A 25,476-nucleotide genomic window follows, 5' to 3' on the forward strand; every position below is an offset into this window, starting at 1 on the left:
ATGCTGGGGAAAAAAGCTGAAGGTATGTTTTTGCAAGAGTTTTGCTCTTTTGTGTGTGTGTGTGTGTGTGCGCGCCTGCCTGTGAGGTATGTGTGCAAGTGTGTATGTGTATGTGTGTGTATGTGTGTGTGTGTGTGTGTGTGTGTGTGTGTGTGTGTGTGTGTGTGTGTGTGTGTGTGTGCCTGCCTCAGTGTGTGTGTGTGTGTGTGTGTGTGTACAGTACTCGTGAACTCACTGTCTCTGGAGTCGTGCAGCGAGTCAGGCTTGATGGGGGTGGGGTCACTCCAGGAGCGGCTGAAACTCTTGGCTTTGCGGTCGGCAAATGCTGATGGAGTGAGCAGCAGCAGCAGCAGCAGGAGGAGGAGGAGGAGGAGCATGAGGAGGAGGAAGAAGCAGGGGGAGGCAGGGGAGAGAATGTCACTCTGAACCACACACACACACACACACACACACACACAACCACACACATAAACATACTGACATGCACTGCCTAACGTGCCTAAAGCAGTCTATTCTCTCTCTCGCTCTCTCTCTCTCTCTCTCAATCTTTCTTTCTCTCTCTCTCTTTCTCTCAGACATATACGCACACACACGCGCGCACACACACACACACACACACACACACATTTCTCACACATCCATTTCTCTAAAAAACATCCCGCTGTCAGCCCTTGTCAAAATGAGAGCTGAAATGACGGGTCCTGTTCTGTCCTGCCAATCCAGCTCTGCCATCAGAGGGAGACCTGAACGCCACCTGGACCTACCAGAACCGGACTGGTGAGGCTGCCGACCACTGAAGTGCTGCAGTGCATCTCAGCAATAAGGTTATCAGTCCCTATAGAGCCCCTATCAGCTCTTCACTACAGAAAGGCTTTAGGAGGAGATAGAGGCTCTAAAGCCAATCCATAGCTTTCATGTGTTACTTAATGTTTGGGGGACATGCCCATATTCTAGACCCACTGCAGCCTTCAGGGTCTAGGACTCAGTTGTATGCAGGTGCATAAAGGGGCACTTGCATAAAACTACAAAGGGCTCCTAATGCCAATGCCCAGTGCTTTGAAACATGAACAGGATGGAGGCTGGTTATGTTGGTGGAGCCTTCATTACACTGATTGCATTCACTTTTGGCAGTACCTCCAGGAATTGGACAGGTTTTTTTTTGTCATTGGTAACCAAAGGTCACGGCTGACTGGGCTCAACAACAGATTGCTGTCAAGGGGACAACAACTGATGCTTGTTGTGCCAGAGAACACGGACATGCCACAGTGACACAAACAAAGTTTAACACAAAATTCATTGGACAAACTGCAGAGAAAGAAACACACACACTCTCTCACTCACTCACTCACTCACTCACTCACTCACTCTCTCACACACACAACACATTTACTAATACACACACAGTGACTCACTCTGAACTTTTATCCTACGGCTTCCCACCATGCGCAGGTGTTTCCGGAAGTTTCTGTTGCAGACAGGAGTTTCAAAGAGGGTGACAGAGAATAGGGAGAACACAGTACAAAAGAAGGAGATGAATGACAGACATAGAAACAGGGAGGGAAAAAAACACAATAAGTTAAAAACTTTTCAGACCAGACAACAGTGAAAACAACAGAAGGCTGGAAGAGTGTTTGAAGTTATACAATAAGAATACCAAGTGTCTCTTAGCCATTTAACACACTCATATCCCTACACAAATTAGGATTAATTTCACCATAACTAAAGGGATTTTTTAAACATCCTGCAAGTCTGTCCTGTAAACATCAGCGCACTTCAAAGGATTTAATGAGGGCAGCGTAGACCTACAGCAACTGTGTACAAAACGGGACATTTCTGGAACATCCAGAAGAACGCTCAAAAAATTAAATCTGTCAGTTTGGAGGTCTGATTCTATTTTTATCTTTTCAAGCTGTGTTGTACACACATTATTAATCACCTCACTCTGAACAAGACAATCTGATTGATTACTGAACCTTAACAGATATGACACCGATTCAGCCAAACGCGTGAGTCACCAGACACAACACACATTGATTCACCAAGCTGTGATGAATGTGTTCATTCCAAGAAAACGTGTGCTTAATCGATAGGCTTCTCCATCATAGGCAACAGCCAGGCCTGCATATTGCTTTAGGCTGCATCCCAGCTCTCTCTTTGAGGACTGAAATATGAGCTTGACTCATATCCATGCGATGAACAAACGGATAGGCAGCGGAAAATAAATTCAGAATAACAAAACAGATTCATGACCCCCTCGTTTTGTGCCACGTGCTTCTGAGAAACTCTGCCTTTCTTCCACAACACCTTCCCCTCCTACTCACTTTCTCTTGCCTGCCCTCCCCTGCCATCAACCCCCTCCATCCCTTCATCGCACAGCTGGGCGTCAGGTAACCATGGCAACGTGCACACTCGCCTGGAGGATCAAACGATAGCGGCGAGAGCAAAAGCGCAAGACTGTCCTCGTCCTCGTCTCAACCCGACCGCGTCACAAAGCAGGGGGAGATGAGAGGCCAAAGTGGGACAAAAATGAAATAATGGATGTCGTCCCAAAAGCGCCGCGCTGTATAATTCATGTGGATGGTGCTTACTCGGGTGTCTGCCCTCCCTGAACTCCAGAGGAGAAGCGTGGTCATGAAGCCAATTATGCAGACTACGAGCAAGTGCTTCAGTGAGATGACACTTGAGTGACACTTTTCAGATGTTACTGGTCGCACATGACAACAGGCAAGAGTGAAAAAATAGTAGTAAAAAATCATTTTATGTTACATTCTGTCTCAGTTGCACCTAAGGAAAACATTTCAACACTCATTTTTGAAATATTTTGGATATTTTGGATTTTATGAGTTGTATCTCCTGGGATACGTTGCCCTATTACTAAGGTATAAAAATAATCAAATTGGTGAACTTTTCCATTTCTCATTTGATACATAACTGATAAAATCTTGCTTTCCTTCATCATTTATGTGATAAATACTATTTTTTAAATGGATTTCATATTATTTTTATCAAATTCTACTATGTAGTATGGAGATGACATCTCATCGGATGTTCTGAATTTACGGGCTTTTGCCGTTGACAGGTGCTTAAACTTTTTCGCAGAAGTACACACAAAGTTATTAAATGAGATAACTTGACAATTTGTCACTATTTGTGTACATTAATTTGGCTTTTCTTTTTGATTTACCAAAATGGCAGCAAAATAAAGCCTGTATATACTCAAACAGTGTTATTCTATGTGTATAACAAGGGAACTTTGCAGGGAGCCATCCATACCAAGACCTTAACAGTCACAGCCCACTCAGGTTTCGGTAATAATCTAATTCACATTCTCCTTTGAGAACTGGATTATAAGTCATAACATTGTAACCATCCAATGTAGACTTAAAACCTATTTTATACAGTCTAAGGTTAAAATCAGCTATGGCATGATCAAGCGATTATATATGCTCATATAGAACTTCACAGGTCTATGTGTGGCCATCCAGTGAAAACTGTTTTGCTTACCTTGAAGTGGAAATGGCTTAATGTAAACTGTGGAGTAAGTCATCTTGTCTTACAGTCAAAAATAAGTGTGTTAAACTATCATTAGGTTGGCAAACATTGGAAAATGCATTATTAGCAATAGCTGATCATAGGATTAGTAGTTCCTTCGATTGGAAGTTAAATGTATACATATTGTAAACATATGTGTAATAATGTATTTTTGTTGTTTTTCTATTAGTTTTTGTTTTACACAAAATTAAATGTTGCACGATCACGATTCACACCATAGCTGGTCAGCCTAAGGCCATGCCTAAAACACTTTATACAGATTTTTCCAGACATCAAATGGGGAAATTAATGGGGAACTTACATTCAGTACCTGACCCCTTAGGGAGGTAGGTGGTGACTGTTGAGTTCTATAAGTGACTGCTCATTGGTTAAGCTGGTTGGCCTGCTCACTTCAGTAAATATGCCCAAATGTCCCTCAATTTAAGCACTGCCACCTAAATTCCTTAGCTTTTTTAGGCATTTGTTCCATCGCCTCTTCTTCCTCCTCCTCCTCAGCAGAACTATTCACAGTCTCTAGTTCTAACTCTCAATTCTACCTGATTATCCTCATCTTCATCACTAGTGCCTATGCCTGATTATCCTCATCTTCATCACTAGTGCCTATGCCTGAAGAGTGTTCAGGGATCTCCTCTATCACGCTCATTCTCTCGCTCTTCTATTCATCTTTCGGTTGCCATAAAATGAGCTAACTGTGATAACCTGAAGGGCAATATATGGTTGTACTGTCATAATGTACATACCTGTACATGATAACATCTCTTTTTGCAGTGTATATTAGCATATCTTCCTGTTTGAAACTACATTTTGAATACTACACAGAATACCCATTGACCAAATTTTATACCCTAATCTGTCAACGTATCCTGGGGGATACATACATTTCAAAGTTACTAAACTAACTCCACAAACACAGTTAGGCTTTTTTTTCTTTATCAATATATTTAGACAATAGTCATAATCAGTTATATGAGTTAATATGATTGATTTGTTGAAAATAACTATGATTTATATGTAATTACTCACCACTTGGTTAGCATGTGCGCTACCGCTGGCGGCCATTTTGATTTCTGACCAAGCTAACTACATAATGACAAACAACCTGAACCAAGTCATGTGACCTAGAGACTGATAACAGACAGGACTTTTGATCAATCATAACTTGATTTGGAATTTCTTTTAGAAATGCCCCCCACAGGATGTTAAAAAGTATGTATCTCCTGGTGCACGTTGCCTGTTTAAGGGTTAAGAAGCACTTACACACACACACGCCTCTTTTTTTTAAGTTACATACTTCTTCAATGTGATGAAACAGATGTGTGAGCAGAGTTGGGATGAGTAGCTGTCTGGCTCGTGTCCAAAAACCGAGTTGGCAGATCATGTGAACTGCGCTTTGACGGAGGAAAGTCAAGCCAACCACAGACGTGGAGATGTGAGACACGAGTAGCCCAAAATAGGCGCATGACTCACCGAGAGATCTCAGTGAGCGGTGCAGGTTGATCAGCACAGATATTTTCATCATTATCCTCCGTCATTCTTAAACTCTCTCGCACTCACTCTTTCTTTGTTCATTATCAGTCTGCTTGTCATGCAGCTTGGTTTAAATTCGTCCTAACCACTGGGTCTTTTGACAGCTTATTATCAAGTCTCTGCCAACGATAAACCAATTCAGCGGACCATTTGATTTATGAACAATACAAAACATTGTTGAAGATTATTATTTTATCTCCGTTTTCTATACATCCTCATACAGAGTCGGGTTTGTGGGCGTCAAGCACAAAGTCCAAATGTCATTGGTAAGGACTAACGGTCATTTTCTCCCATGGCTGACCTATATGGGGAGACTTCAGAGGGCATATCAGCTGTTATTTACACACATAATTAGGTTTAAGAGGGCCCATACCTGCACTTAGGAGCTATAATGGGGTTGTTTATGACCACCCCTGGTCAATAAAGAGAAACCCAGAGGAGGTCGTATTTGCAGGGGGAACATGGTAGGCTATACAGCTATGTGTAGTCCAGAGCCTATGAGTCTCAATGTGGGTTTCAATGATGCTAAAGCTATAGTGTAGTTTGTGTCAAATAGAGTTCCTGATGATACTATTATCAGTAGTGCTGTATAATCCTTTTGGGCTTGATTTGGGCTGCCTTCCAATCTGTGACACACGTTTTCATGCGCTTGGTCTTGCCGTGACGCAGGGCTGTCTCTGAGGAGCTGAAACAAAATCAATTAGGCGCTCCAATCATCTGGTCTGACTGGCATGGAGCCAAGAGTCCCCTGCCACGCGGTAGTATAGCAATATGTCAGCTTCCTCCCCCTCCTCCTCTTCCTCCTCCTCCTCATACACGTGACAACACAGCTCCACTGCAGTCCGTGCAGCAACCCTCCCCCCACCAACACACACACACACACACACAGACTAATACACACACACACACACTAACACCGACCCCCCCCCACCCACACACAAACATACAAACATTAATTTACATTTGTAAATGGAAACATAAACACATATCCAGACACCCTTCCACATGAGTGCATGTGCAAACACACACACAAAACTACAATGCTCCTTCTATCATACCCTTCCTCCACACAAACAAACACACACAATACACACACACAGACACACACACACAACCACACACACACACACATACAGAGTGAGAGAGTCCGGTAGTTCCACCCACACACTATCTCCTCCTCAGTGGCGAGCTGCAGTGGGCTATTGATGAACACAGTCACATACAGCTGCGTGGCTCAGTGGTCCACACTGATTAAAACTGTCACACACACCACTGCCTGCTGTCACACAGCACCGTAGAATGATGGAAGCCACCACACACTGTGCTCCCAGGACACACATGCACACACACACGCACACACACACACACACACACACACACACACACACACACACACGCACACACACACGCACACACACACATAGAGTTAGTGACACTCTTTTACAACACAACATACTGAGGATGAAGACTGGGAACAAGAGAACTATCACACAAAATGGCACAACTGCCAACTGCCACTCAGATCACCCTCTTCACTTAAAGAATAGTCTTCCTTTCAGTCAATTATGCAGGGTAAAACGTATTTGCCAATTACCGGAGGATTTTAAAAGAAATATGAAGTTAATGACTGATAATTTCAGGAGATAGAGGCTATAAACAATCTGTCTTGAATGAGGCTGCTACTAAAATCAATGCGATCAGATCAAGACCGGACCTGTTGAAAAATAAAGTCAGAAAGACATCTAACGAACGTATTATTTTCTCGACGGAATATTGTAAGAGTTCAGAAAGAATAAAATCTATAATTAATAAACATTGGCATATATTGAGATCAGATTTGGAACTTAGGGACCAGTTAGTTCATTCGTACCTCCCCCCATCAGATTCTCCACCTCAAAAATTACTCGCCCCTATTCCAGAGGGTAACCGCCGCTGTGGTACTTGCAGCCAATGTGATTTCACATACCGTTGCGCTAGTTTTAAACACCCACACACAGGTAAGGAAATCCAAATCAGAGGAATTATATCTTGCAATACCAGATCAGTTGTTTACTTACTTACCTGTCCATGTGGTAAATGTTATGTAGGTAAAACTAGTAGAGCTTTGAAAACCCGTATTGCAGAACATCGCACTATTAGATGTAAAAACTTGAATTACCCAGTGGCAGCACACTTTACTCCATGTAATCATCCAGTGTCCTCACTAAAATATATAGGCATAGAGAAAGTCTCTCTCCCCCCTAGAGGAGGTGATCTAGACACCCTGCTTGCAAGGAGAGAACACTTTTGGATTTACTATCTTAAAACTCTTGCACCTCACGGTTTAAATATTGACTTTGACTTAAGATGTTTTCTTGTCTTGTTTCTACATACATTTCTGAATACATTGTACTTTTATTATTATTACAGACCATGACGAGATCCACCCTGGGGTGGACCTGTCTGATGACGTCCTCAATTTGATGGGGTTCCGTCTCAGATAGTAATCAGATGACCAACTGATCCCAATCAATGAGTCAAAGCCTAAGCTACATAAGTCTGTTTTGTCTGAATGCACTATACATGCAATCTGATGAAGGCCTTATAGGCCGAAACGTTATTGCTCATTAAAACGTTTTTGTTTCATAAACTCAGAGTGTGCGGCACCTTCCTTCTCCTACAACTGCCAACGTGACACTTCAGCACCAAAATGACAGATGACTCTGTGCACACAAAACTCAGCCGGCAAACACAACTCCAGAGAGGGAGTAACCGCCATCATCGGCACGGACAGCCACTGAACAAAGCCACCACAACAACACAGCACAGGAAACCAGCTTGGAAGGAGAGGGGAGCTTTATGTGTGTGTGTGTGTGTGTGTGTGTGTGTGTGTGTGTGTGTGTGTGTGTGTGTGTGTGTGTGTGTGTGTGTGTGTGTGTGTGTGTGTGTGCTGCTGAGGGTGCATGTAGTGTGTGTGTGTGTGTGTGTGTGTGTGTGTGTGTGTGTGTGTGTGTGCGTGTGTGTATTCCTGTGTTTGTGTGTGTCTGCTTGTATGCTTGCATGTGTGTGCAAGTGTGTGTGTGTGTGTGTGTGTGTGTGTGTGTGTGTGTTTCCTGGTGGTCATAAATGGTAGTTGTAAAGCTGTGTGTTAAAGCAAATTTTTATGTGTGTAAAAGAAAAAGTGTTTATGGGGGGGCAGGGGGCAATCCATTACGATAATATTACGTTGGTCCACAAACACAGGACATGAGGCGCAGCACACACACACACACACACACACACACACACACAGAGACACACACACACACACACAGACACACACACACAGACACACACAGCGTCAGCATACCTCTCCATCAGCGTAGTAGCTTCCTGCTCTCTTTTTCTCCGCTTTCTCTCGGCAATGCCCCGGAAAGCCCTGCTGGGACGTGGCACACAGTTAAGAGGGCTACAGCCTCAGGGGATGTGGGGTGGGGTGGGGTGTGGGGGCGCAGTGTGGGGGATTGGGGGACACGGTAAGTTTCCTTTTTAGGGGTGGGTGGGGGGGGGGGGCGGTGGGAGGGGTCAAGTGAGGCACACACAAGAGGAACCAGGTGGTTAGGAAAGGAGGGAGACGCGCACATTAGGGTTAAAGCCACAACAGGTGTTTCTCACCAACCACGGACTGACCACACACGCACACACACTCACACACACACACTATTTACACACACACATAATGTATTACTCACTGAGCCAGGTATTAGGGACAGTAGCTTGACGACAAACACAGACGGACCACAAAGTCACATTCCACGGGAGCAGGGTTGCGACGGCACAATGCTCGTGTGGGGGTGTAGGGTGTCTTGTGCCATCACAGGCACTGCCACTGAAATATCGCTTCTGACAGACTGACAAACGCAATTGTCTTCACCACTGACAGCTGTTGTCAGGGATACAGTTATGTCCTAAAGATATGGGCTTTAATCACTGACAGGCTGATGGGTTCTTTTTGTTTTTTTAAATATGAGTCTTAATGGAAGTTTAGGTGTGTGTGTGTGTGTGTGTGTGTGTGTGTGTGTGTGTGTGTGTGTGTGTGTGTGTGTGTGTGTGTGTGTGTGTGTGTGTGTGTGTGTGTGTGTGCGTGCGTGGGTGGGTGTAAGTATGAGTGGGAGTGTGTTTGTAAGTATTTAATGATTAAATCAAACTCACTCAATATTCTCTCCCTCTCCCTCTGCTGCCATGCTACATGCACTCCCACTCTAAACGGTTTGCTTTGCATTAAACCTTAACCAAAGATTCAAACGCTGAGGTTATTGTGCTGCATTTATCTCGGATAAAGCTAATCTACCCATTACTGTCTAAGACACAGCTGTTCCTGAGCCAACACACACTCATAGAGATTCATAACAGAAAGCTGCCAACACGTAAAACAAATGTCTTGATGTTTTACAGTTTAAATGTTAAAATAAAAGAAGAGAAGAGAATTTTAAAAGAAGAGAATGCTGCTCACTCTGACAATCTGAGAATTTTGAGCTGCATAATAAAGTGATAACTTCAAACACTCTGACCAACGCAGGAGAAGGGTTAGGACAGGAGACGGCGGCAAACACAGGCTGATACAGAGGTCAGGAGACTGGACGGTGGGCTGGGCAGTGGACCGGCAGGTGTGAAATGGTGTGTACTTTAAAAGGGTTACTCACGATATACTTCAGGTCCAAGAGAAAGGGTGCAGACAGAGGAAGGGGGGGAAAGGAAGGAAAGAGAGAGACAGGAGTTAGAAATTGAGGACAAAAGAAGTTTGAGGATACAAGAGAACCTGATGCTCACATATCAATGAACAGGGTTTATCATTCAGGAAGTGTTTCTTCAGAACACCAGCAGACGAACAAGACGCTGACCACACACACACATAAGGAGTTAAGCTGCAGCACGCCTGCATCTCGCCTGCAGCACGCCTCAAGACCAAGACTGGACCGAGCCCAGGCGTGTCAGGGTGACAAAGCTCCAAATGAAGGGGTGTGAGAGCATGGGCGTCAGGATGGAGGAGGAGGGTGGGTGGGTGGAGGGTGGATGGAGGGATGCGAGACTGTGACACACGCCGAGACACAAATATACAGAACGGGTGTCAAATTTGGAAGAGCCGGAGAGAGTGTGGGAGGTAGGGCCTCCGACCGCGAAATCAGAGAGTTAGAGAGAGAGAATCAGAAAGAAAGAGAGAAAGAAAGAAAAGAAAAGAGATGGAGGAAGGATGATGAGGGAGAGGAGGAGAGGCAGACTGTGCGAGGCGCCCTCGGTGAGGAGGTGGAGGCCTGTGTGGTGCTGCGGGGTCGTTTAATTGCTACCTGACGAGAGACGAGTGCTAATTAACCAGTCAGAAGTGCAGACTCCCGGAGAAAGCACACAAGACAATGGAGCAGCCCTTCACTTCACAAGGGGGCCTGCTGTGCCTCTCAACACTTTCCGCTCATCAACGCGGGTCGTGACCCAACACCCCCCGCCTCCGATCCTCACCCCCCCAACCCACGCCCTCCGAACCCCCTTATCAACACTTAGCACTCATGAACGCGGGTCGTGACCCAACCCCCCTGCCGCTCTCTGGTCCTCACCCTCCGCCTCAGCCACCCGACCCACGCCCTCCGACCCGACTCCGATATATATAAAACGATGTGAGAATGTTTTCGCTCCTCCCCATACTCACGCCTGCATGGTAGTGGTGGCCGTTTGGAAGCTGAACATGTTCTCCTTGGGGAACCAGTTGTTGGCGTTGTCCTCTAAAATGAGAGGAAACAGAAAAAGTACATTATTTTTTATTAATGTTGTTTGGCACCAGAGAGACACATTTTGTACCCATTTGCAGTGCATCAGTAAGAAGAGAAGTGAAGGACCAATGTGCTAATGGACCCGCTATGAAAAACATTTCCCTCTACATCATCATTGGCTTTTTCCAATCATCACTAATGTTGCCGTATAATCATGATTCTGCTTTTGGTTCAGTTATACATATTCATTGTCTTCCTTCCTCTCAGACAGAGCACTGTCTCTCTTCTTCTATTCTCTGCTACTGTAAAAGTAATCACGCCTGAAGTTTGACCTCTATGACCTACCTCGGCTTGCACATGTTTTCATGAAAAGTGAATCATACTGTCAAGACGTAAGAAAGAGGTATGCTCCTCCGTGCAGATCATTGATGGGCGGTCACATGACCCCCCCCCCCCCCCCCCCCACACACACACACACACACACACACATGCCGCGTCGATGGCACAATTGTCGTCACGCGCCATGTGTGTGGGACACAGACGCAGGACTTTACTCGGACCCTCAGACTAACTTTGGCCGCACCTATTTTCCCCGTCTGGAGACACAACTGGAGAGTGCAGCCGCTGAGCGGAAGTCCTTGTGAGATGCAGGTGTTTCGCTCTCACCTCTGTCGTCCATGCAGGTGCGGTCCTCGCTGTAGCCCCTCTCCAGCTTCTTGCGGTGGCGTCCGGTGTCCCCCCGCGGCGAGGTGTCCAGGTCCAGCGAGCGCTGGCTGCGGCAGGGCGGCCGGATGCACGCCGTCACGCAGTCGGGGCTGCAGTCCTCGCGCGAGCCTCCCCGCCGGCCGCTCCACTCGCGGATGTTGTGGGCACTCCTGGAGCTCTGCAGGGGCTGGCCTGGGTGGGCATGCTGCTGCTGCTGCTGCTGCTGCTGCCCGTGGCCATTGCCTCCGCGGTGGTGCCCACTGCTGCTGCCGCCGCCGCCACCGCGGTGATGACCGCGCGGCGCCGCAGTCTGACCAATCCCCGGCTGCGGCTGGTGGCACGAGGTGGTTGTGGTCATGGCGTGGCCCTGCGCGGGCGCCCCGGCGGGCTTCAGCACGTCCAGCTCCAGGCTCTCCTCGCTCCCGCGGCCCCCCAGCATGCCTCCCTCGCGGGTGATGGTGTAGACGCGCGCCGGCTTGTGCGGTCCCTCCGCTGCTGTGCTGCCCCTGCCCCCGCCGCCGGCCAGTGCCTGTGGAGGCGGTGGCTGGGAGTCACTCTCGGAAGAGAAGCTGCGCTCCACCGTCAGGCGGCGCTTAGAGGACAACGAGCAGGTATTACCGGTACCGGTGCCGCCACTGGTGGTGTTGCCGCCTGCCGTGGTGGTGGTGGAGGTGGTGGTGTTAGGCAGAGCCAGGTGGTTGGGCTGAGCTTGGCTGGGCTTGGCAGGTGGAGTTGTAGCACACGCGTAAGGGTGAAGGTTATTATTGTGCAGCCGGCTTAAGTCTGGTGAGTCCGTATCTTGGCCAATGAATGTGTCAGACAGCAGGTGTGCTAAGGAAAGGAAACAGGGAGGGGAAGGAGAGATAGATACAAAGAGAGAGAGAGAGAGAGAGAGAGAGAGAGAGAGAGAGAGAGAGAAAAAAAGAGAGAGAGAGTGAGTTTTATAGCAATATTGTCTTCTGAGATCAGCACCTTGGCAACAGTTGGGCTAACATCAGGGAGCCAGTGAAGCTCTCTAATAAATGGGAGTGGAAGTGGAGTGTTGGAAATAAAAGAACCTCAGATCACAGAGAAGATGGCAGACAAATGGAGAGGATGGAGAGACAGGCAGAGTCTGCACAGATGGGCTTACACCAGGATCGCTCTAGTAACCACCATCTGACTCCCAAACAGACCACTCACAGCACACACTGTACAGTATGAACAGATATTTACTGGACTGTTAAAAGCTATAAGAACAGGCTTTCTGTACTTACATGTATGTCCAATGTTAACATGATGGGTGTGCAGATGGCGAGGCTAACGCTAAGCTCACATACCTGATCCGTTGCGGCTCTCTGGGTGGTTCTGAGACAGGTACTCTCCAAATGCTCGGGCTGCTCTGCAGAAAGTAGGGAACAGAACAGGCATCAGCAGGTGCTGCCAAACAACCACCTCTGTTCTCAGTTGAGATATTTTACCCTCCCTCTGTAGGCATATTTCACCAAGCACACCGTATGTGTCTGTCTCACTCTGTTCTCCACCATCTCCCTCTCAATCTCTCCTTTCCTCTCCTCCTCCTTCCCTTCTGTGCTCCTTCTCTCTCTCTCTCTCTCTCTCTCTCTCTCTCTCTCTCACTCTTCCACCTCCTCCCTCTCTCCTCTCTCTGGTCCACTTCCTCCCTCTCCCTGTCCACTACCTCCTCCCTCTTTTCCACCCCATTGTATACATCCACATGACATGCAATGGGCTGTGGGATTTTCTAACCTAAAGGTATACAGAGCAGTAAAATGAATAATGGACAATGCAGGTGCAAGCACCAACACTGATTTCCCAGTGGTTTTTATAGCAGGCTAATACTTTTACAGTATATGCACACACACACACACACACACACACACACACACACACACACACACACACACACACACACACACCAGGCACAATTGTGGCACAGTGTCGGAGGAGGAAAGGCATTGGGGGATCAGTGGAAGATGGGTCTCCTGGGTGAGAATTCAACAGCAGCAAATCACTTCTCTGCCCTGCCGAAGACCCGCTCATATAGGGAGGCAACTAATATCACCCAGCCGCCATCAGTGTGGGAGAAATGAGATTGGGGAGAAGGCTCGTGGAGAGAAGGAGAGAGTGAAGATGGGGAGGGGGTGGGGGGTGGGGGTGATGAATAGAAGGACCACTGTGTCCACTGGTTTTGTCCTTGTGAAAATAGAACTGCTCTTTCATGTTCCCTCCTTAATCGTGTCCTTGTCCCACTTAAAATCTCCGTGCCGACACTGTGTGCTCTAACCAGATGCAAATCAGAGCGCTAAATTCAGCTCGCTCGGAGGACACCGTTTGGTGTGTGCAGGCAGCAAGTTTGTTTATTTGTTTGTTTGTTTGTTTACTTTTAATGTAACTGTAACTGTCACTGACACTGATTAGTTTGGAGGAGTTTAATTTGGGAAGGACCATTAAGAAGCACTTACAGTCTAACAAGGTTGTTTCACTGTCTACAAACGTAATTATCTGTGCCATTCGTTTTCTATTTCTGCACACACCAGGAGCAAATAACACTTACAGACATTAAACGTAAAACACACAGACATCAAACGCAGTGTGGGTTTGTTTATTTGGAATTTATTTACAACCGTGCATAGACTATGAATATGTCCAATATCTGAGAAGCAAAGAGAAAAAAATCCATTTTGCTAAATCATAAACTGACGCCTGCTCTCAACAACCGTTTTTCTTCTGTGTTTATTTGGCTTTGATAATATCTAATGGAAAAAATAATTGCTTTTGTGTTTGGCATGGTGCTTTACCAAACAACCGTGTAAACAGAGTGAGAAGAACCACAACAACTAGTTTTGCCGGCCGGCTTCATCACCACAGCACCACCTGGCCACGTGCGCCTCCATGTGAGACCACCAGTGAGCATTTACACTCATCTGGACTCATCTGGGAAGAGAGAGAGAGAGAGAGAGAGAGAGAGAGAGAGAGAGAGAGAGAGAGAGAGAGAGAGAGAGAGAGAGAGAGAGAGAGAGGCTGAACAACTCCCCTCCCCCTTATTCTCCCTGTAACCCACGGAGACACACAGACCTATAATCATTGCCAAACAGCCGCTGTGCATCCCTGGGGGAACGCAGAGAAATGGGATTGGAGTGTCGGTGGATCCACGCAACCCCCCCTCTCTCTCTTTCTCTCTCCCCGCAAACTACACTCTCAATAATTAAACACGAGGCTGCACGTGCACCACTCCCACGGAGGGAAAAAAAAGTAAAGAGAGTGGAGAGAAAAAAATAACTATAAACACTCACACTCATAGAGCCTCATAGACACACAGACAGACAGACACACACACACACACACACACACACACACACACACACACACACACACACACACACACACAGATGGAGAGTGAGTGGAGTAAAGAAGAAGATGGGAGGGGGCAGTACAGGGGGAGACATGGGATGAGAGGAAAACAGAGGAGAAAAAAGGGGGGAAGCAGGAAGAGAGTAGAGATAGAGAGAGAGAGATGAAGGGATAAGTGGAGAAGACCCGCTCCATTATATCCCAGAAGTTTGGGGAGATGCGTGCTTAAAAGCAGCAGTGCTGTGTGAGCCACAGAGGAACCAAAGGCAGCGGTACACACAGTCAAAGCTACGCCACAGCCTCAAACAAGCCCATATCACACAGGGCCCAACGCAGCCAATTTACTAGTTCCCTGATGGCTACGGGAACGCGGGGCTTATGTTTCCCAATTTTATAGCGCTAATCTCCGTTTGACATTCCTAATCTTCCCTCGGCCACCCGTATCATGCTGAGTCCCACCGGTGTCCGAGGCCCCAGTCCTGCCTCGCTCCACGCTCCATGCTCACTTCCACGGCACTTTGCTGAGTCAATTACCTCAGCGTTCGCACCAGGCACATTTTTTTGTGTGTGTTTAATGAAGAAACAGTGAAGTTTGATTAAACGCAACAAAAAGCTACTCAGTCAGGGAAAATTAAAACATGAATAAAACATGGACAAGGAGAGGAGCGGAGAGATGTGAGCTCTCTCTCTCTCTCTCTCTCTCACACACACACACACACACACACACACACACACACACACACACACACACACACACACACACACAGACACACACACACACACACACACACACACACACACACACAAACACACACACACACACAGACACACACACACACAGTCCCTGTCCTGTCTACTACAGTAATCTGAAGATGTGGTTTGCATTTTTTGCATCAGGAAGCCTCACACATGTTTTCAGCCATGTGACAGAGCGATGAGGGTGCGGGGTGGTGGTGGTGGTGGGCAGAGGACAGGAAAACGGAGGAGAGGAGGAAGACTGGGAACACAGCGAAAGGGGGGAGGGGGGATGCATGGCGCACAGCACCAAAAATAGAAGATAAGGGCAGAGGAAGAAGAAAGAGAAGAGGGGATAACGAGGAGAGGAGAACCTGATCGCATCGGAATGAACGTGGAGGAGGAAGGAAGAGAGAGAGAGAGCGATAAAGAGAGTGAGAGAGAGAGAGAGTGTGCTTTTCACAGTTCTGTGACATTAAGACTGCACCCAATAGCTTAATGCATAGCACAGCAAGCGAGGTGTAGATGCTCAGATTCTATCGAAGCGTGAGCCATAGCCACACAGAGCCACACCGCGCCTGGGGACAGTCCTCCTTGACAGCCGAGCCACAATGGAGACATATGCTGGACGCGCCGCAGAGCCAGTAAATACACACATGGAATGGAACAGGAAGCTCAGCCATGGACATGGCCTGCAGCCCTTCATGTACTGTTCCCACCAGTGCAACAGCTCCACTTCTTTGGTTCGCACGGGCACCAGTGACCCATTTTTCCCCACCTCCATTGTGTGATTGTCTGCACTGGCACCGTGCATCTCGGTGACATGAAAAGTCGGGCTGTGGCGTGTGGTGTGGTCCTCTTACTTTGGGAAGGAGGTCATCATGAGCCCTATCTGCTGGGGCTCTGGGAGGAGAGCAAGCATCCACCACCACATGACCTGTTTCTCAATCTATGACACTCTCACAGGCACCCTCTTTAAGCCTCCATTTTCCTCCCCGACGTGCAGTGCTTACTTTCTCATGGCTGGTCCAAGACTAACAGGCAGGCCACGTTTCTACTTTTTTCACCCCTTCAATCAAGACAGCTCCACGTTGCTGTCATCGCCACTCTGGGGAATTAATGTCAGCTCAGCCGCTTGACACATCCTGGGTCACAACACCCTCCGCGCTGGAGCCTTGTTCCCTCTCCATCTGAGGCATCCACCCCCCGCTGTTCCCCTATTACCATCCACTCTCACTCGGTGCTCCAAATGGAGAGACACACAGCCACAGACAGCTCCCCAAACGCCAGTAGCAGCCCTCACACCCAGGCACAGTCAGACCTTATGCGGGTACCAGTGTTTGTGTGAGGAGTGTCTTCCTGATTGTTTCATTAAACATTATCATGTTTAGTCTTTAGCTAGCCGGCAATATGCACACTATTTAATTTCCATTTCTGCCACCCAACCCCCCAACCCCCTTGCCACAGAGCTGTGGTCGGGCGTCAAGCGCCCAAGTGAGCCCTGACATGGTGCACACAGAGGCTGGCAAGACACCGCGCAGCACCGCCAGTGCCATTAATTACACGGCTCATCACAAACACCCGGCACTCTCCGGCACGGCTGGCAAGCCGCAGCCGGTAATTAGAGCCCTTACAATGAGCCCAATAACCCAGCACAGCTACCAAGAGAGATAGGGAGAGAGAGAGAATGAGGGAGAGAGAGAGGGAAAGAGAGAGGGAAAGAGAGAGAGGGAGAGAGAGAGGGAGAGTGGAGGAAGAGAGAGGGAGCGAGAGAGAGAGAGGGAGTAAAAAGGAGAGGGAAGAAGAGAGAAACACAGTGGGAAAATGGGGAAAGACAGAGGGAGAAATAGAGGAAGAGAGGGAGGGAGGGAGGGAGGGAGCGAAGGCATTTAAAAGAACACATCCTCCGCTTGACGCAGTGGGACAGAGGGGCCACACTGACGAGCATCAATTACACGACTGCCGTGGACTTACTGTCCTGGTTTCACAGCACTCGCGCTTGTGAGCAGGGAGACATTGAACTCTATCTCCAGAACAACACCATCAAGTAAATCAATGAGTCTCACTCCCCTGAGACCTGGACTAGTCTCATCTCGATCTCACTGTAGGCCAACGATAAGGACCATGTTCTTTCTTGTCTGTTTATTAAAGCAAATGTATTTATACAATGAATGCTGTATCCTCACTGATTATTCTAGACCTGGTGTGGTAGTCCAATGTGAAGACACTAGCTGCAAGCACTTCAGATCGAACAATATGCTACCAGCGTGCTGATGAAAGTATCCTGGCATGTGGAAACATAACTTGTATATTCAGCGTATAGTGGTGTATTTTGAGTTCATCTTATTATTATATCTACACTTTTGAATGTACTGTACGCTATTTAAAGTATATTCTATTTCTGTATGAAAATCAAATATGAAATGATAAGACAAGAGAAAGACAGAAAAGTGTGTGTTCAAGTCAAAGTCCTCCCAAACAATGAAGCTGTCTGGATGTTTGGCGTATAATTGAGCGGCTTTGCCCCAGGGACGGTCACTCTGTGCAGTGAGTTAGCATTTTTAATTGCACCAGGCTCCCTCGCGGAGTGTATGCTGAATGCTATCGTGCTAGAACAGGTCATTATCTCCATAGAGAAACTCAGGTGGTTTTAAATACATCCACAGCGCACAAGCAAAACCACAAAGTATCATAAGGAAGAGATTATCTATAAGTTAAGTGTGTTAAACTAGGTTGCAGTTTTCAAAAAAAAGATCCTTCTGAATCTCTTCCCTGCGTCTGTTTAGTGGTACACCTAAGTTACATTAGCACAAGATAAGTGGCCCAAAATGGCTTTCTAGTGTTTATGGTATCTCGGTGATCCAGTCATCCACCAAGGGGGGTCACTGGCACCAGAGGCTCCCACCACAAGATGCCAACGACCTGCGCCGGGTCTCTGCCAACAGCCAGCCGGCTGAGCCGATGAATAATAGACCAACAGAGGGTGAATAAATGATCGCATCCGTCTGCAGGCTCAGCATGGTGCTCTGGGCCTCTCTGCGTGTAGCACAGGTCAACACAGCCAAAGGGCCAATAAGCTGCCCGTGGGCTAGCTGGGTGGGCTGACTCAATAACTTGCGCCGTCATCGTGGCCACAAATGATCACCGCTTCTGTTTTCCAGCATCCATCCTACAATGTGACTGACCGTAACTGCACAGTGATTGCTTGGCACCTTCTGATGTGATAATTGTCACATGTGAATAATTGACTAGTGCAGTCCATCACCTGCGGCGGCACCCATTCTCCGGTACGCTGTGGGTAGCAAGGCCTGTTAATCCTCTCATTCATGCAGTCAGACTGTCAGAGAGGAGTCAGCAGAGAAAACTGTAACTGATCCAGGGAGAGATATATGAGGCCTACGCATGACATCACTGGGCGTTATGAGAGTAACGTGGGGGTTTAGTGGCTCAGTAATCGCAGCCTATCAAGACTGAGCTGACCAGTATTGTGTCAGTGATTAAATGGCCACGGAGTGTTTTAGTGGCTCTCGCGGTTGCATTACCATTTAAAGTGTTCATTTCACCTAAGAGGTGAGCTACACTCCTGATCCTCTTCACAGTACTCGTAATCGCTCGCCACCACACAAGGATAGAGTAACCCCTGGACTACATAGGTGCAGCATGTGTGTGTTTTTGTGTGTGTGTGTGTGTGTGTGTGTGTGTGTGTGTGTGTGTGTGTGTGTGTGTGTGTGTGTGTGTGTGTGTGTGAGTGAAAGACTGAGAACTGAAGACCTTAAAGAATGAGCTGATGTGTTGAACATTGTGCAAATTACTGAGAATATTTCTATAAATGCCATGCAGTGGGGATGCTTCATCCTAACAAAGGGCTTTGACACCAGGAGCATACTGTATACTTAGAGATCATAACATAGCCTACTCTCTCCAGAAAAATCAGATTCCTTCCAAGGTTCTGTGACTGATACGCACTGCTCTCACCATGATCTATGAAAAGGTGGCACCCTGGCACCAACAAGATTGCCTGAGGTGAATCATTCTGAAATGAACACTAACAAGAAGTCATATGAACATATGCAAAAAGAATGGTGGTGGGGCACAGTGGCTCTGGTTTTTGGCCGACTCCTCTCAGACAAAACCATACTACTGCAATAAAATGTACAAAAGCACAATGTGAGACCATCTTTTCTTTTTTTTGTATTTGCATATACTGTATGCAATTGATTGATTATACGCTGTTACAGAACATTAACCTGAGACTGGTCTGAACATATTCATACTGTAATTGTCAAGTGAGATCATAGGATATGCAGTGTAGGCTAATTCCATGTTAATATTTTCTTTTCATTTTTAGGAGATTTTGCAAACCCATTAGAACATTATTGTACCATTTCACCCTTATCCAGTTGGAGTGTTTTAAAACAAAAAAAACTTACTGATGAGCTTTCTTCCCATTCAGCAATTCTCTGAATATGGTGTTATTTTCTTTTCAGATATACAGTATGTATGTATTGCATTCTAGGCCTATACATGCATATGACTCTGTGTGAAATAAAATGTACACACAGCAGACCTAGAAGACTTTCTTTGCACAATATGCAATCATGCGCTGTACAATAAATTAGAAAGCATTGCTTTGCTGACTGGCTCATATTTCCAATTTAGCTACTGTTCAGATGCAATCTATCATATGTAATCACATCCCATCTACTTTTATGGGCATCTCAGTGTTTTAATATTTGTGAAATTATATTTGCAGACAGTAGCCTAGAGGCTGCAGAGTGTTTTATATTCACAACAAAAATAACCGAAGACAATAGCTAACATATCACGTCTAATTAGCAGGATAAGCAAGGTAAAAATAGTTCATTATCTGTATCCGTCTACTTATTTCTATCTGTCTACTGGAGCTTCATATAGATTCGCTCTCATCTCGATAGCCTGCCGCACTTCTGCTGCCACACGGCAAGAAGCACTGCACTCTCCGACTCACCTAACTTTTGCGGCAACAGAAGAAATTGCATCGTTCCTTAAATTCTTCCTCTTGGACACGGCAGTTCCCATGCTGCGTGGAAGCAAAAGGAGAAAAACTCATTCCACTGATTTGTTAACCGAAAACATGACAATAAATTCGTTAAGCTCGATAAGAGACAGAATGCAAAACAAACCTCCGCGCCTAGAGGATGTAAAACGCCTCTTTTCCTTCTCCCTTAAAAGTAGGTTGCTTGTGATATCACTTGAATTTGTCAAATTCCTCCTTTATTCCGCATATCATACTTTCCAAGAGATGTAGCCTACTCCCGTCGTGATAGGCGTTCTCGCACGACTGTGTGATGCGAGCCCACCAGCTAACTGAGATTCCTATGAAGAGATGCTGAAGTACTTCAGTGAGATGCTCTCTCTCCCTCTCGCTCAACTCCATGCTCCCTCCCCCCTCATTGATCCATGCACAGCGACAGGGACAGGAAGGAAACCAGCACCATAAAAGGAGTGATGTCCAGCTGCGATGTGATGTCCACTTTGAATGTGTTTCAGGATTCCAGAGAGAGATGGACTATGTTGGAAATGTGATATTTTAGGCCTTAGTATTTGTGTGCTGAACGCATTTGAACCTATGAACCCACTGTATGACAAATTGAGCTTATTCATTTTTATTTTATTAAAAATGCATTACATTATTGTATTTGAAAAATCTTCCCTCTCATTGTGTCTAGAGTCAATAACAAATCTGGCCAACCATTATATTGCGCACCAGTTGATATATATTTAACTTATTCTCTCCTAAGTTTCAGTGTACACCAATACCAATAAAACAGACTATTCTCGAAGGACCAGGCTTACTTAAGGGATTGGTTGAGCCGTCTTTGTGTACCTTGTAGTTACCCAGCAGCACACTGTCAATCTGCATAATTACACTTCTAATTTAACCGAGCTGGTTCAAGCCAGGTTCATGCTTGATGTTATACTCTCACCAGGCCCAAATCACAAAGAAACTAGTTTTCTCTCATACCACATCTGCATTTCATAAATGATTACATTTTTGTTTTGTGCCAGTTCTGCTTCATGTATGAAAAGGATGTATGGTATTAAAAGGATGGAATAGGCTGTACTAAATGGTTTGCCCTTTTTTTTAAAATGAAAGCATTCTTCCAAATGCAACTATCCTATGAAGATACTGAGAAACAGATATTGCTACTCAATCAAGGATTGGATAGTAATGGTGACACTCTGAACAACTGAATAAAGGATGTTACTGATTACCTGCTAGAAACTTTGGCACTGGAGAAGACTTCTCTTTCCAGTATGACTCTGTGGTTCATCCTAACACTCGACAGTTATGAAAAGACACAGTCCATTGTTGCAAAATAAAAAGTGCTACAGAAAGATTTCATTGCCACATGTACCCTACAGTACCTGTATGTTGCCCACATTTACAAATGACAATAGATGGGTTTGCATGGCAAGCACTCTGGCAATCAGAATCAGAATTACTGTATTATACATGTCATCTGAACACATCATAAGAGCAGTGTCTCATGTAAATATGTATGAAAACATGTGCATGTAAATACATAAATAACAGACTTGAGTCAGTGGATGGCAATGATGACAAGACAATGATTTATATATATATATAAGTATAAGTATATATACTCTTTTGATACTGTGAGGGAAATTTGGTCTCTGCATTTATCCCAATCCGTGAATTAGTGAAATACACTCGTCACACAGTGAACACACAGTGAGGGGAAGCACACACTAATCCCGGCGCAGTGAGCGGCCTGCTACAACAGCGGCGCTCGGGGAGCAGTGAGGAGTTAGGTGCCTTGCTCAAGGGCACTTCCTACTGGTCGGGGGTTCGAACCAGCAACCCTCCGGTTACAAGTCTGAAACGCTAACCGGTAGGCCACGGCTGTCTGATTTTACAGTCATGATAGTCCTTAAACTAAACATTTCTGTCACAGAGCAGAAGTACTTTTAGGAATATTTGACTCAAGTTCAAGTGTAAATGGGTCTGTGTTCATCAGGCAGCTGTTAAACATTTCAAATGGCAGCCCATCTGGAGGTCCTGGCACAGCTACAGTAAGAGAGACAAAAAAAGAGAGAGAGAAATGAGAGAGTGAGAGAGAGAGAGAGAGAGAGAGAGAAAGAACAGACTGACAGACAGACAGACAGACAGACAGACAGACAGACAGACAGCGGAACAGAGAGGAGTGCTCCACTTTACAGGATGTTTGAAACAGTCATATCTGACACTTGAAGGAGGACACATTTTGCATACAAAAGGGCTGCCATGAAGTTGTACCATAAACACAACGACTGCTTTGGAAGACTGGTGGACTTTGCATGACTTTGCTATGAAGATGCGAGGGAAAGTTAAAAGGACTACTTGTTAGCCTGTTTGTGTGTGAAGACTTTGACTAGAGAGCCAAGAGGAGCATGGACATGTGCCTTTTCAGCTGTGTCAGAGCAGAGGCCTGAAGACCAGGAGACTTTGGAGACCTTGGTAAATAATGGATAGTGAGTGTGTGTGTGTGTGTGTGTGTGTGTGTGTGTGTGTGTGTGTGTGTAAATCCCTCTCTGCTCCTTCACTTCGAAGGTAGGCGGTTGGCATGCTTGACCTGCCTGCTCTGCTGAATTCAACTAAAATGCAAACACACATATAAAACTCTGACGCTCACAGCCAACAGAGAGCTAGATACTGTATTGCAACAATGTTGTTTTTATATATATATTAACACTGAAGGCTACAGTTCTGCAACTTATAATACAATTATTGCTGATTATATTATAGTGTGAGTCTTCAATAACTACCAGAAATTATGAAACTATTGGAAAGAATGTGTATCATGCATTTCAACAGTCGAGTGCAGATCTTTCTATGGCTTGCAAGTGGAGAGCGGCAACAGATGCTTGTCCTTTTCTACAAACAGGCATGTCCGTAAGCAGCACACAGTTCCTTACCAAAGGAGCACATTAAAGAGTGTGCCCTCTGATGTTGTGAAAACGCATGCTGAGGCAAAGGCTGCCTGAGTCACATGCAAACCCACAGACACACACACACACACACACCTACACACATGCAGATTCACACTGACACACACATGCCCTACTGAGTTTACACATATGCAATTTTAAATCAGCACAAAAAAAATACAAATGAACATATGGGTGCACTTATAGAAATCTACACACACACACACACACACACACACACACACACACAGGAGCATAAGCACAAACACTCTCACACGCTGGCACGTGCAGCCAGTGAGGCAGCAGCAGCAGCAGTAGCGACGGCGACAACAAGCGTGCTGACAAATTGACTGTATGAATTTTTAAAAGTAGCCATCTGTGTGCGCCACCGCCACGGCACGCATGCCCAGCCTCGCTCACTGTTGGCTAACATCACACAACAGCACGGCACTACTAAACACAGTCTCGGAAGTGGAACAAGGCACTCTTTTTTGCATGTTCTGTGTGTATGTGTGTTTATATGCAGACATGGGCAGTATTTTAATTATATGTATTTTATGAACGTATTTGCGGTAATTACTTTAACATATTTTGTCATTTGTATTTTGCAGGATTGGAACAAATCTATTGTAGTATTTAGATTATTTCAAATACTTAAATAATAAAATAAATAACTAGATGTACCGCAGAGCGGTACAAAATATGACCGCCGCCCAGTCCAGCACATTTTTTCCACAAAAAGAAATCACGCTGAAAGGCCTATATGATTCTAACTGTCTCACTAAATTGCATTATCCACACTCAATTCTCACTGGTATCTGCTAGACAACAAGTACCAAAACATGATTAGTTCATAGATTTCACATGTAAAATTCATTTTATACAACCCCACCTCCATCTTGCCTGTTCATAATTATGAGAAATTCTTGATTGTTTGTGTTATGTTTATGTTATGTGTGTGGGTGTGTGTGTGTGTGTGAGTGTGTGTGTGTGTGTGTGTGTGTGTGTGTGTGTGTGTGTGTGTGCGTGCCTGCGTATGTGCCTGTGCATGGAAGCGTACATATGTCTACTGTGTGAGTATGTGTCATGATTACTGTGAATGTGTGTGTGTGTGTGTATCTGTTTGTGCACATGTGTGCACATGAACTGGGCTAACATGACCCCTGGAGGCAAATATACGGAAAAAATGGTCATCCTAGGCCCTACAGTTCTCAAGATATTCACAGAGAACTGTGTCTGGCCTACCCTCCTTTCGGGGGGTCCAGTCCAGCGGAGGGGCTACAGATCAAAACGAAAAATGACAGTTCCATGCTATCCATGTGGGGGTACATGCCCACCAAGTTTTGTGTACCCCGGTCTTTCAGTGTCCCGGGAATCCTTGTTGGTGTACGTCACTAAATGTACACATAAATTGTTTTATTGTAAGGCCCCCCATGAACGAAAGTACACAAAACTTGGCATGCATTCGGAGGGTGTCATAATGATCCTACACTTTCAATTTCGTGCAGTTTTGACCATGTCAGCCAGAGATATTGTGATGAAAACACCTAATTTTTTGCTTTTTAATTTTTAACTAGGTGGCGCTATACATGAAATAAGTGGTAATGGGATGGGTTGACATGGCCCCTTGAGATCAACATACAAAAAAAAGGTGGACCTCCTAGGCCCTACGGTTCTCGAGATATTCACAGAAAACTGTCTCCGGCCACCTACAGGCCAGTTGGTGTATAGTAACATAAATGAATTTATTGTGTGGCCCCCCATGAACGGAATTCCACGAAACTTGGCGTGCATTCAGAGGGTGTCATAATGATCCTACACTTCCAATTTCGTGCAGTTTTGACTATGTTAGGTCACAGATACCTGCGATTACAACACCTCATTTTTACTTTTTTGTGTTTAACTAGGTGGCGCT

The 25,476-nt window shown here is 45.9% G+C and overlaps 1 protein-coding gene across 1 annotated transcript in view; it reads right to left on the bottom strand.

Moving 5' to 3' along the window:
- Positions 1–20,648, bottom strand: part of nsmfb (NMDA receptor synaptonuclear signaling and neuronal migration factor b) — a 37,124-nt gene extending 16,476 nt beyond the window's left edge. The window contains exons 1-8 of the mRNA XM_076270395.1: positions 20,578–20,648; positions 12,824–12,885; positions 11,466–12,335; positions 10,739–10,811; positions 9,741–9,746; positions 8,408–8,476; positions 1,413–1,465; positions 236–325 (exon numbers count right to left, since the gene is read on the bottom strand). Of these exons, the coding sequence (XP_076126510.1) occupies positions 236–325; positions 1,413–1,465; positions 8,408–8,476; positions 9,741–9,746; positions 10,739–10,811; positions 11,466–12,335; positions 12,824–12,885; positions 20,578–20,648 (1,294 nt within the window). The remainder of the gene's footprint in view (positions 1–235; positions 326–1,412; positions 1,466–8,407; positions 8,477–9,740; positions 9,747–10,738; positions 10,812–11,465; positions 12,336–12,823; positions 12,886–20,577) is intronic.
- Between the last annotated feature and the right edge of the window lie 4,828 nt (positions 20,649–25,476).

This window comes from Alosa pseudoharengus, unplaced genomic scaffold, assembly GCF_046254945.1.
Source record: "Alosa pseudoharengus isolate Yale_2024_CS ecotype anadromous, Long Island Sound unplaced genomic scaffold, YU_APseudo_1.1 YU_APseudo_1.1_scf_6, whole genome shotgun sequence".
NCBI lineage: Eukaryota > Metazoa > Chordata > Actinopteri > Clupeiformes > Clupeidae > Alosa > Alosa pseudoharengus.